The 13,261-nt window shown below is 51.4% G+C and overlaps 5 protein-coding genes across 5 annotated transcripts; 3 read left to right on the forward strand and 2 right to left on the reverse strand.

Annotated features, from left to right (window-relative positions):
* Positions 1-79: 79 nt before the first annotated feature.
* On the forward strand, positions 80-652 carry ATNIH1004_001635 (uncharacterized protein; the record flags this gene model as incomplete). The annotated part of the gene is made up of 3 exons (XM_033566334.1): positions 80-220; positions 312-545; positions 602-652. 3 exons carry the CDS (start codon positions 80-82, stop codon positions 650-652), a joined length of 426 nt encoding a protein of 141 aa, XP_033432091.1.
* Positions 653-1,087: 435 nt separating this feature from the next.
* Positions 1,088-6,425, reverse strand: ATNIH1004_001636 (uncharacterized protein; the record flags this gene model as incomplete). Its single annotated transcript, XM_033566335.1, has 5 exons — positions 1,088-3,549; positions 3,607-4,871; positions 4,988-5,392; positions 5,460-6,111; positions 6,167-6,425. The coding sequence occupies 5 exons, from the start codon at positions 6,423-6,425 to the stop codon at positions 1,088-1,090; spliced, it is 5,043 nt and encodes a 1,680-aa protein (XP_033432092.1).
* Positions 6,426-6,670: 245 nt separating this feature from the next.
* On the forward strand, positions 6,671-9,618 carry ATNIH1004_001637 (uncharacterized protein; the record flags this gene model as incomplete). Its single annotated transcript, XM_033566336.1, has 11 exons — positions 6,671-6,816; positions 6,870-7,121; positions 7,178-7,345; positions 7,402-7,815; positions 7,874-7,939; positions 8,000-8,129; positions 8,183-8,280; positions 8,333-8,574; positions 8,631-8,851; positions 8,929-9,064; positions 9,257-9,618. 11 exons carry the CDS (start codon positions 6,671-6,673, stop codon positions 9,616-9,618), a joined length of 2,235 nt encoding a protein of 744 aa, XP_033432093.1.
* Positions 9,619-11,408: 1,790 nt separating this feature from the next.
* On the forward strand, positions 11,409-11,899 carry ATNIH1004_001638 (uncharacterized protein; the record flags this gene model as incomplete). Its single annotated transcript, XM_033566337.1, has 2 exons — positions 11,409-11,437; positions 11,521-11,899. 2 exons carry the CDS (start codon positions 11,409-11,411, stop codon positions 11,897-11,899), a joined length of 408 nt encoding a protein of 135 aa, XP_033432094.1.
* A 275-nt stretch (positions 11,900-12,174) lies between these two features.
* On the reverse strand, positions 12,175-13,242 carry ATNIH1004_001639 (uncharacterized protein; the record flags this gene model as incomplete). Its single annotated transcript, XM_033566338.1, has 1 exon — positions 12,175-13,242. One exon carries the CDS (start codon positions 13,240-13,242, stop codon positions 12,175-12,177), a length of 1,068 nt encoding a protein of 355 aa, XP_033432095.1.
* Positions 13,243-13,261: the final 19 nt, after the last annotated feature.

The raw sequence follows: 13,261 nt of genomic DNA on the forward strand, positions 1-13,261 counted from the left end.
TTTTGATTCTGCCAAACCACGCTCTCCTTTTTGATCGTATAGTTGGGATACGTGAATTACCCTAGATTCTGCCCCAACAATGTCCAAGGGAGGGAGGCAAAAGGTTGATAGGCGAGCTATTGCGGCAGCAAACGGCTACATTCGAGGAGCGAACCGGGAACAAGACCAGAATCGCTGTGAATATCATTATCCTGATGAATCCCTCACTCTCCAGGACAAGGTTCTGTCAGTTTATATCTTGTATGTGTTACTTTATGCCTTTCGTCTCACCGGCCGCCCTGCTGACTCTCCATTCCCTCACTTTTAGATAGGCATCTGAAGAGGATAAGAAGCTCCGAGTTAAAGGCCTTCGCATAGGGCAGCCAGTACCTGACCTTGCGATGGTGAAGGATTTCATACACTTTTACATTTTCTCTTCGCACGGAATAATCTCACTGCATCCTACGAAGTCTTCCGTGCTAAATTTTGTCGAGCGATTCTTTGCCGGATTTACGCGCCTTACAAAGTCGGTTTTTGATAAGAAGGATACTCAGGGTGTGTACAGGGTTTGTGATTTATTATCGGTCGAGAAGTGCTACCTCAGAGTGCTGATTGAGAATAGTGGATAGCAAAATCTCTTGTTAAAGAGGGAATCATTGAAGATAAAAGATGAGTGAAGCACATGTTCACGCATTGTGATCTTACAAATATTCTTGTCTCGCTGTGGAATAATGATGACCCCGTTTTTATTCACCCGAGGTACAGAGTGCAGTTGACATTTGCCATTCTTATATATTGCTACTCCGGGGCTCGAATCAGCATATTTATACCTAACACATTAAAAGCGGACTTGCGCGGACTAAGATACGAAGTATGCTACTCAGATCCAAAGAACTTCAATTGATTCTACTTTTAGGTATAGTATGCAATGTGACCAGACGTCAAACGAGTGGCGGATATTGTTCTGACGGTTCCAAGACATCATGATATATCATATCCCACTTTCATCCGGATCATTTGGTTCGGAGAAGTATCAGGTATACCCCAAATCGGACGTCTGACAGCTGCTTAGAACCTCCTCTTCCTCCTCCTCCTATACCTTGATGGATCAATCCCCCAGATCCATCTTGGTAGTATCCACCAACAGAGTATCCATCAGATCACTCAACTCCTTCAAGGTATCAATAACACCTTGAGCGTTGGGATCCTGTCCCACCAGCGGCTGCCACAGATTCCGCACCTGGTTAAGTCTACGGAGAATCCAGTATTCCGAATTTTCAATATCAACCACAACAACCTCCCGCACAAATTCCTGATACATCTCCCGGGCATGCAACTGCACCCCATCTACGGCAAGAACGCGGTCCTGGTAGTGCCCATAAATCTCCATGACATCATTCACGACGGTGGACCAGTTTTCATTGACCTGGTCGTCATTCAGATAGCTGGTCACCTGGATGGCCGTGCGAATAGTGTTGATTGCCCCTTCCACATGCTGGACGTCCGCAATATTAAACCCATTGCTATTCCACAGTTCATCGGACATGGGCTGGTGCCCGACCCAGATACGGGCCTTGTAGCCATTCAGCACGCTGTCCGCGTTCACCAAGACGTCGGGGTTGGTGTCGGACCCGTAAGCATTAGTGATCTGATCGATCGGTCGTCCATCGGCGGTATATGGTCCATTGGGATCCCACGCACTATAGGGTTGGAAGAGATAGCTGTTTGGGTCCAGATACCGCTCAGGCACAGGGCGATTGATGTATGCACTGCGGACAAGTGTACCGTCCCCGCGACGCGCCTGACCCGTCATCATATACTCCTGTGCGCGGGGCTCAGTCTGCCGCTCGTGGATATGCTCCGTGACAGGACGAAGGTCGGGATCATCACTCGCGGATGAGATATCCACATCTTCGCAGTTGCGGCAATCTGCGGCCCCATATCGTCCGGCATTTGGGTTCGCCTGTATCAAACTGGCTCCATCCCGTCCATTGGGGTATCGGTTCATGGTAACGGTCCAGCTGTTACCGCTGGGTGGGTTGACGGTGTAGGACACAGGAGCGCCATATGCTCGGGTTTCGATCGCAGAGCCTTCTTCATATGGCTTTCCAGTCTCCGGGTCGACATTCAGTGAGGGATCGAGCTCTCGCAAATCAGACATGCGAGTGCGCCTTCGACGCCGTCTTCGCGTGGTGAAATCATACGCATTACCGGTTTCGGGATCCAGATCGAGAGAGCGATCAAACTGGTCCATGGAGCTGATGCACAGACATTCCTGGAGACCGGAGCCACCACCATCACTATTGCTGCAGTCCATGAGATCATGGCCGCCGAAAAGCGCATATCCGTTGATGGTGGGGGCATCACGACCTGCCGGCGTCTCGGCCCCATCGTGGAGGATGAGCGTGTCACCATGTCCAAGGACTCTTTGCGTGTCATCATCCCCCCAAGGAAGGTCACCCTGAGTGAAGGACTCGACAGTGGCTTGTTGGTTGCTGAAGCTGATGCGTGGAGAACCATCGCTCTGGCGATTGATGCGGAGGTAGCTATCGAGGGTTTGATTGAACTCGACGCCGGCGGCAACCTCCTTGGCGCCGTAGAAGTGGAGATCCAATTTCATCTGGGAAGTGGTCAGGAAGCGCAGGCCGAGAATTGTTCCATCTCCACTGTTGGACTTTCGTTTGGTGTGGGTCGAGACGGACGATGCAGGGAGTGTCAAAGCGCCAGAGAAGGTATTCGACAACAGGGAATTGCTGACCCCGCCTGAATAACCGCCCGTTGATTCCGGGAGGCTGTCCGTGACGACGCCGTCGTTTCCGATAATGAACTTGGCCGTGAAGTCCCCGTTGATCTCTCCTTCTCCGGTCATTTGCGCCTCGATATTGACCCACGGACCGAAATCACATATGCCCGGGTGCGAAAACCCCCAGGCGCTGACGGGGCTGTTGAAGAGATTGGCCCCCGCCATACCCGCTGGAACCGAGAGATATCCCTTACCATTAAAATTTAATGCCCCGGTCAATTGCAGATTCGTGTCGAAATATCCATACGCTTCCTCGATGTTAAAACTGGGCGATATGGTTCCAACGAAGCTGTATCCGAACTCGAGTTCCTCATGTAATGTCCCCGAGACACCCATCTTGAGGTATCCATCGTCGCCCTTCGTGGAGCATTTTTCGGGGCTTTCGCCACTGAGCATGACATCAAAGGACTTTTTGTTGAGCGAACCTTGACCCAGCGTGATAGGGGCGGCGCTGTTGACGTGCCTCAGCTGGTCAAACTTGGACTTCCAGTCCGATGCGGAAGAGCTATAGAAGCGTTCGCTGAGGGGTGCGGCCGTTCTCTTTCGTTTCTTGGCCGGATCCCCTTGGACGATGGAGTTCCAGTACCCCAAGCTGTTGGAATAGTCGATTCGGATATAGATCTCGCCAGAATCCCGTTTGACCAGACCGAAATCATACGAGATCTCGGCGTCGAGGATTCGGGGATTCCAGGGGGCTGACCGGGCGACGTGATGTGGCAGGGATTTATCCGCGGCCGGACGAACGGCGTGGAGGACGCTGTATGATCCTAGGACTCAGATTAGTTGGTGGCGTTGGGGAGTGTTTGTGGCTAGATTCAACATACCAGGTCCACAGCCGTCAGGCATCCGTAGAACGGTCCCCTCCACTCCTCCCCGATGAATTCGGTCGCAGGTCGAATTGGCACCCTCATCCGAGCAGACTAGACGAATGTGGCTGCGGCCATCGGTCCGGATATTATGACAATCCAAAACATGCAAGTCCGATCCGTCTCGACGACGAAGGGACTGGACGGCTTCCTCCGGACCAACGATAATGATGAGCCCGAAGGTATTCGCATTGGTATCGCCCGTGAGAACACTGTCACCCCCGAGATTCTGCAAGTCGAACTGTGGGTAATTCTCGGCCGGTGGGAGAGTCGGAAAGACCTTGTCCAGCGCGACAGGCAAGAATGGATTGAGATTCTTGGGACTATTGCAGCAGAGCACTTTCTTGCGACTGTTCCCAACACAGCCACCACTACTATCTCCATACGTGTTCGTGTCCAGTTGCACGTCGTTGTCATCACACTCATTGTCGTCGCAGGTTCCCTTCCCCACCCAGTGGCAGTTTTGAAACGCTGCGTCGGACGGACAACATAATTCCTGTGCTTCGCCCCACAAGCACTCGCCGCGTTTCTGGGCTACCTTGACCATTCCAGATGTGTCTCCATCCCCGCACTTCTTCCCACACGAGGTATACTTGCACTCCTGGATCTGGCGTGTCCACGTCTCAGTCTCACAGCAGAATGCCTGGAAACCGGGACGAAGGCAATTCTTGGTGGCGTGCCGGGAGTGGAACAAGGTTACTTCCCCAGTATGACATTGGCCATGGCAGGAGGGTCGGCCGGTGGACGATTCGCCCCCTCGCCAGAGACAACTACTGGGCATCGCATCCAGCGGACAGCAAATGATCTTGAACTGGCTATTCCCACAAGTATCATGGAACCCGCCGCCGTTCGGGGCCAACCCGTATCCCGACGGACAGGTCGGGGGCAGGCCGCAATCGGTCATGATGCACTTTTGCCCGTTGATAGAAGTCCACTTGCCCGCGTCGGTGGTTTCCATGCGTTGGAGGAGGGTATTGTAGTCCTTGACGCTGCGGCCCAACAAGCCCGTCAGAGCGGAAAACTTCTTGTCGTCTTGGTCAATGGACCAGATCATGACCCCCCCGAGACCGACATCGTTCGCCCAGTCGATCTTCTGCTTGAAGGTCTCGTCGTCGTCGAAGCTGACCCACTGATCTGTTCCGAAGGTGAAATATTTGACGGCGGCCTCCTTATCGTGAACGACATGGGGGTTTTGGTCGGCGATGATGTCTTGGATCTCGAAACTGATCCCATGTCAGTCACCCAATGGACGGAGGAAAGAAACAGGAAGGTGTCCACCTACTATGCCAACGTTCCCGCATTATCTGTACAGGCCCCCTTATCAGCAGCCCCCGCAAACCCGCATCCCGGAGATGAACAGGTTCTACTCTTGAGCTGGAATGAACGGCCGTAAAACCCCATCCCGAACACGACTTTTTCCGGGGCGATGTTATTCCGCCAGAGGAGATCCATGGACCGCTTAATCTCTGTGAGATTCGTGTGACCCTGGACAATTTCCCCGATGGGGTTTTCCCTGTCCCACACCCCGTGCAAGTCGTACGTCATTACGTTGGTCCAGTCGGCGTATTTCAACATCCCAGGAACGTCAAACCATCGCAGATACCAGTATGAGCTGGGAATAGTGAAGGTGAGTCCGTAGGGTCCGTGTGCCGAGCTGTCAAATGTCTCCCGGAGGGTTTTCATCAGCAGCACAAAATTGTCCGTATCAGCGGGGTTGCCCCCTCGATCTCCTGCTCCGGGGTATCTGCGGAGAGGTCAGTTGCTACCCTCGAACTGGTCCTGCACTCCAGGGAAAGAGAAGAAGAACTCACTCCCAATCAATATCAACTCCGTCAAACCCATACTTTTTCATGAATTTCACCATATTATTCGCGAATCGCTGACGATTGGCCTCGGTCGAGGCGATTTTCCCAAAGGTGGGCTGTGTGGCCGTACCATTGTCGCTGAACGTCCACCCTCCCAGCGAGACAAAGACCTCCAAGGTTGACACACCGGACTGGAACGTCCGAACATCCGCCGTCTGCGTGAACAGCGACGACGGAGTGATATCGTCCATGGGGATAACCTCGAAGGTGGACGGATCAATGTATGCAAACGCGAAGTTCAGATGGGTCAAACCTTCGATGGGAATGGCCGCAGGAGGGAACGGGTAACATTCTCGTCGGGCACTCCAGGCCTCGTAGTATCCAATGACCTTGTTCGTGACTGGTTTCGCACTTTTCCCGGGCGGGATCGCAGGGCTCCCGCAATTGCTCTGGCAGCCCTGGGAGGCATCACAGAACTCGGGCGTGGTGCCACAGAAGCCAAACTCGCTGCAGCAGACGTTCAGCGGACAGGTCTTGCCGGGTGGATTGGCATATTGGCCACATTCCGGCTTTGCATCGCATTGACTGACGCAGTCCGACCCACAGTAGGTGTCTCCAAACCCACAGGTTCCCACATCACCGTCAAAGAAAGAGCCACCTGAGGAGTATACGTTAAATCATCGCGAATGAGGAGAGGAAGAGAAAGGACGTACAGCAGGCCTCCGTGTGACAGGGAATATCTTTGGTACATGAGTATGGATCCACACGTCGGAGAAGAGTCTTATTGAAAAATTCCGGGCCGTCGTCCACTTGCACTCCCTCGTCTACCGGTTGGTCCACGTTGGGGATCTTTGGTGTCACTGAACTTCCAGACAGCCATGAGAGAAGGACAACTAGAATGATTGAAAAAGAGGTGAAAGCAATGGGCAGGCTGGTGGATCGCCGAGATGGTTGGTCGGATTCCGACGACATTGTGACAGAGATTCGTGAAATTTGTGCGCTCTCGATGCAGGGAATCGTGAGAGGGCCATGATAACCCTAAAGTACCTCCCAATGCTTTGGACATGGAAAAGAATTTTGCGAACTATCTGTGTGCCCAACGGGTCTAAATCCCCTATTAGGATTAGACCGATAAATATTAAAATATTCATCGGCACTCCCTCTTTCTCCTTCAACCCCACCCATCACGGCAGCTCTCAAGCGATCATTTACACCCCATGGCGGTTATTCGTATAGGATTGTTTTCGTTCCTAGGTATTCTATTGTCCTGTGGTTCCGGAATCAATGCGCAGGCCTTTTTGGCTGAGCCCGATGGCACAAGATTGACTTTGGGATACCCTGACTCGCTCTCCTCTGCTTGCCAGTAAGTCATGTCTTACATGGGATGAAAGGGTCGAATACCGCTAACTCCTACAGAGTGACATTCAACACGTCCACTCAGTGCAATTCGGCTCTTGGAGCGATTGCCTTTGATGCTCTGTTCCCCTCTAGTGAGCAACTGGCGGTGATCTGTACGGACGACTGCCTCGGGTCTCTGCAAAACTTTCGCTCCCAACAGGCCCAGTCCTGCGAGAGCGAGTCTTACGCTGTCGACGGACAACTGGTCCCTGCCACGTACAATGTGGACCAGTTACTCTTCACCTACAGTTATACCTGTTTGCAGGATCCGTAGGTGATATCCCTCCCCCTTTTTGGAAACTTTTCCAGCACTAATCCAGGAACAGGCCCACGAAGGATTACTGTGCCCCCCTCGTCGATCAATGGTCGGAGGAGGGGCCAACCTCGGAGCAATCATGCTCTGATTGCATGTTGCGTACCTTCCAGGTGGAGCTGAACTCACCATTTGGCTATGACGATGAGTTTGCCGATTACTATCGCTCCTTGACATCCTCGTATGTGGAAGCATCGTGAAAGTATCTCCCCCCGCCGATGCTAATGCTCGCTGCAGATGTGGTGTCTTGGATTATCCCATCACTTCGCCGCCTCCCTACACTGTGACCAGGACACCGACTCCCACATCATCCCATACCAGTTCCCCCACTCCCTCGTGTGCGTCATACTATACTGTTCGAGAAGGCGATGACTGTCTCAGTGTCAGCAAAGCACAACGCGTGTCGGCAGCAATGCTGCGATACGAGAACGGTCTTACTGCGGACTGTACCAATTGGCCGGATGTAGGGACCTCCCTTTGCATCCCCGCCCCGTGTGAGCTTTACACGCTCCAGGCAAACGAAACCTGTTATGGCATCAGTCAGGCACATAATACCACCTTCACCGTAACACAGCTGATCTCCTGGAATCCTGATATCAACCGAGACTGCAGCAATTTGGAGGCGATCATCGGCACCCAACTCTGTATTAGGTATGACGAACACTGGGGGTATTTTGCTTTGTTGATGGTCATGCTGACAAGCATGAAGTGCACCAGGGGACACAGCAGGGCCAGAGATCACTACAATTCCTGCTATGACCACTGCAGTACCAACGTGAGTGTGCCCTTCCCATTGATCGAATTCGAGTTTAACTCGATCTCTCCATCGATTCAGACCGGCGCCTTCGAATGTAGCGAATGGGACCGATCTCCAGTGTGCCAAGTACTACGAAGTGGCACCAGGAGACACGTGCGCATCCCTCACGGTGATGATGGGGATCAGCCTGACTGACTTTTACTTTCTGGTAAGAACCTAATCCTCCTTTTTAGACAAGCCAATCTAACTTCTCCGTGACAGAATCCGGAGGTCAAGAAGGCAAACTGTACCAATTTACAGCCAGGGTCCTCGTACTGCGTTCAGGCTGTGGGTGACATCGCTACCTATACTGGATACGGGTGCGTTTTCCTCCACGGCTGTGTGTTTGATGCTAATCGAACTTCTATGCAGGGGTAAGACGGACCCCTGTATGACCATTCCTATTCCTATCAGCTGTCTCGCAACGGGCCCAGTTACCACCGATACTGCCTGGACGTTTCCCACATACACCACCACCAAGACCCCCCAAACAACATCCCTGCCCTTGGCCCCGGGAACCCTCACCAACTGTTCAGCCTATGCAGAGTACCTCACTTCGCCGCGTAACACCACAACAATCAACTCCTGCTACGTGGTGGCCAGTTTCTTTGATGGTAAATGAAAGAGCCATCACCGGACCTGACCGGACATGACTAACACGAGAGGACAGAGGACGTGGAGAACTTTGTATCGTGGAATCCATCATTATCCTATGACCCCGGTAGTCCAGGCAACTGTCAACTCCAGCCAGGCTATCAGTACTGTGCCAGGGTGACCGGGTACACCACCACTTCCACTCCCACTCCTACCTCGGCAGTAACATCCACGACATCCACACAATCCCCGACCAGCACAGGGGCAAACGGTGCACCCACACCGTTACCCATTCAGGTACACATCCCTCTTTCCTCTAAAAAAAAAAAGAAGAAGAAGAAGAAAAGAAAAGTCTAACGAATTTGCGTGTTTAGCCGGGCATGACATCCAATTGTGGTAAATTCTATCTGGTCCAACTCGACGACGGTTGCGAAGCCATTGCCACCGCCCATGGCATCTCCCTGGCGGATTTCTACGCTTGGAATGCTGCCCTGAACGGGGACTGTTCTGGTTTGTTCCCCCTGTACGAAGTCTGTGTGGGATTGCTGTCCAGCACCACTACCAGCACCACCACATCTTCCACCCCTACCGCAACTGGAGGCGTCCCAACACCAACGCCAACCCAAGTGGGAATGGTCTCTGACTGCACCGAATTTTACCTCGTGAAAAGTGGTGATGGATGTTATGATATTGCTGCTACAGATAGAATCGCACTCTCGGACTTGTATTCCTGGAATCCCGCCCTAAATGGGGACTGTTCTGGACTGTGGCCGGATTACTACATCTGCGTGGGACGGGGAGAAAGCATCAGTGCCAGTAGTGTTATTCCCACCACAACAACCACCACCACTGCCGCGGCGAATGTGACCCCCACTCCGACGCAGGCCGGCATGGTCTCGGGATGTAAGAGCTTTTACCTGGTCCAATCCGGTGATGGCTGTTATGATATTGCTGCAAGCCACGGGATCACGCTAGACCAGTTCTATTCGTATAATCCGTCGGTGGGGGGTGACTGTGGTGGATTGTGGCCGACGTATTATGTTTGTGTTGGTGTCGAGGCATAGCCTACCTCATGCAGAGACATACGATTGGGGAAGTGGCAAATGGGATGGATCATTGGATAAGTAGGAGGGGGTTGAGGGGGGATGATAAACAACTACGTATTTAGTATTGCTTTTATCTCTCTCTAAGTTCGGCCACCCACAACCCGAACACCCGTAGATTCCGAACACCGCGTTGCATCCCACTTTTTCAAAACAACCACCTACCACACCACCAAACATGCCTCAATATGGACGATCGCGAGAGATCTATTTAAGCAGCTATTAAAGATTTCAGATCTAAAAGAATTACATCTCTACGAGCTGCTTCAAGGCTATATAACCTACCCCTCTCCACCCTTCATGGCCGGATGAGGGGTGTGCTTTAGTTAAAAGACTATTGCTTATTAAGCTTCGCAGTGTTTAACTCCAGTTCAAGAGAGCGGGCTTACAGCTCGGCGTGGTTCGAAAAATACGCTAAAATTCTGCCACCGCTCCCGAACCACGATGAGGTTTTTCCGGTGCAATATTTTCAACATTTAGTAATACAGTGGCCACTATAAACCAATACCATGTATACTGCATAGATCATCTTGCCCGTCGCTCTGGGGGGTACCCCCGCTCGTTCCACTCGCTTCTCAATCCCCTTCGGGGACATCGAGGGGACCCCACCCCCCTGCGCTCGAGGGCGCTTGAATACATAAACACTAGGGCTGGTATGGCGACCACCAGGAAGTGGTAGGGTGGTAGTGGTGGTAGGAGTGGTAGATGTAAATATGCAGATGACTTTTAGACAGGTGGGTGGAGTTGGACCACGATGACTATTTTTCCGGTTCCGATGTCGAACCACGCCGAGGTAACTTCGAACCACGCTCAGCTGGAACCCGCAAGAGAGCTTTTCTTGCTGACTGGATTATAAGCCAGGATAAACAAGGATTTCCTCCTAGCATCACCCGTACGCGTGAAATTGCCCTCCGAATCCTCCGCATCAATGGCGACACTGCACCTTTGGGAAAAGACTGGCTCTCTAGCTTTAAAAGACGGAATCCACGCGTTCAAAGCTGTATAGGTCGAAGGATACCATCAAGCCGCATACAAGGAACCAGACCAGAACAGATCCGTGCTTTTTATAAGCTTTTCTAAGAGATAACCACCAAATACTGCATAAAGCCGGAAAATATGTGGAATATGGATGAGCATGGAATTGGTCTTGGGATCTGTACAAACTCTACAGTAATGGCAGAGAGTGAAAAAAGTATACACTTATTCAAGGGCCGGAAAATAGAGAGTGGGTATCAATTATTGAGACCATTAATCCACTTGGTTAATATCTTCGACCGTTGGTTATTTTTAAAGGTCAATCTCTTCAAACAACCTGGTTTCAACCAAACTCCGTACCAGATTGGCTATATGCGACCTCAGAGAATGGCTGGACATCAAATTCTATTGCTCTTAACTGGTTAAAACCATTTTTTACCGGAAACAGCTCCACCAGACGATCAAACCAGATTATTGCTATTAGATGGCCACGGAAGCTATTAGCACATTGAATTTTTATGGGAATGCTATAAAAATAATATTCAAGTCTTATTTCTTCCACCTTATACAAGCCATGTTCTTCAACCGCTTGATGTTGGTACATTTTCAAGTGTGAAATCTCACTATCGGAAGGAAATACAATCTCTGGCTTTTTGGACGATGCAGCCCCAATTAAAAAGAGCGTTTTATTCAATGCTACCAGAAGACTCGCAGTATAGTATTTAACAAATCTATACTGCAAAGTGGCTGGAAAGGAGCTGGTTTATATCCTTTTAATGCAGACAAGGTGCTTAATAACCGCTTTGTACGCTTTGATCCTCCCAGACCTTCAACTCCTCCCTCTACTCAGCTAGTTTCCGAGGCTGAATTACTTCATTCCACTCCTAGGAACGAACGCCAAGTCCGTCAAGTAATCCAACTGCTTCAAAAAACTCAAAAACTACCCCGAGATACCCGGATTTTCCTACAGAAAGTGAGCAAGCATATTGGCCAGCTGAATACGACCCAAGCCTTGCAGGAGGACCATATTTCTCGCCTACAATTTCAAGTCAAGACCTTGGAGAAGCCAAAGATCAAGAAGCGAATTGAAAAGGACCCAAATACTAGGTTTAGCAATATAAAGCAGATTATGAAGGCTATACAGGAGGCGAAGGAAGAAACAGAGCGTATTAGGGCCAAAGAGCCCGAATTAATGGCTAAAAAGGCTGCAGATGAAGCTTCGAAGGCAGGTTTAAATGCCTTATGTTTTGAATGGCAGGCTTATTAGGTAGTGGTTGTGAAATTCATGCATTTTTCTTCATATACTGATTTTACAAGGTGTTCGGAATCTACGGGTGTTCGGGTTGTAGGTGGCCGAACTTACATCATATCACACAGTTTGCTATCAAAATTCTGCTCCGCTCAGAGGAAAAGTCATCATCCACCATAAGATCCCTCGCTTCTCCTCGTACATTCTCCTCGTGTCTTCCTTTTTTCATCAGGTCGATCATGCAGCTCCGGTCGATTGCTTAGACAGCCTCAATATAGGACCAATCGAGCGGGTTACATGTAGCGAGCAGGCGGCGGCCAAATCATATCCGGATCCCCCGTAGCAGTTCGAGAGTGACTGGCTGCTTGATGAAGCATCGCGAGCTCTGACGTATGTCGATACGGTCGGCGTCTCGCCTCCTCCGTGGATAGATCCCGCTGGGTCAGACGAGCGAATAGTGTCGGGGCAATATGTTTAACATGCACCTTTAGCGGTGGTTCCTTGGTGTCTTCCGGCTCCCACAACCAGACAAATGGTCTCGGATGATCGTGTGATTGCAATGCCTCCTGATCCACGTAGAGAAAGGAGTCGGACCGCAAACCCGGGGGAAATTTGCCTCGGTCTCGCATCGAGACAAACTGATCCTGACAAGCATCGGCATGGTCACCCTCCACCCAGTGGAGAGTAAACCGGGCGAGGGCGGCTTCTTTCATCTGTTGCGGGCTATAATGCAGCCCGTGGTAGATGGCCGTTTCAATCTGCTCCTTGAACGACACCCACCCTGGCACAGCCGGGAAAAACACCACCAGTCCACAGGCCGTTGTCCCCGGGATGGCTAGAATATGCTCCTGCCACGGTACACGGAATGAATACTGAATATTCCTGACATCATCACTGTTCAGGGACTCAAATGCCGCCGTGCGGGCCAGGTTCCATCGTTTCTGCACCGCCTGGGCACTGGCCCGGGCCGTTTTCATCTGCTCTGTCATGGCGGCTTCCATGGCTCTGTGGGTGAGATCCCGGTCCGCTGCACTGAGCCGGGCCTGCTCACTCAGGAGACGACCGGCTTGATTGGGAATGACACCAGCGGTCAGTAGGTGGGCTTCATTGTATGAGAGGGAGTCTCCGTTTTGGACGGCTCTGGAGACCAGTTCAGACATGCTCTGTCCACAGGCCTTTTGGCAAAGAGCATTTTCTTCCTCTTCCGGTGGGCGGTGGGTAATGGTTCTTCGTTCTGCATCAGTCAGTGAGGATGGGTCGGCAATGGCTCGATCATAGAGAGTGCGAGTGGCTTCATTCAAAGTAAGAGGGGTTCGGTCTATATTGGCCGAGAGGGCGCCATTGTACATTTGGAAAGACATAATGATGGTTTGTTTGATG

The sequence above is a fragment of the Aspergillus tanneri genome (assembly GCF_003426965.1).
Source record: "Aspergillus tanneri strain NIH1004 chromosome Unknown AapTan_2_pilon_pilon_pilon, whole genome shotgun sequence".
In the NCBI taxonomy this organism is placed as follows: Eukaryota; Fungi; Ascomycota; class Eurotiomycetes; order Eurotiales; family Aspergillaceae; genus Aspergillus; species Aspergillus tanneri.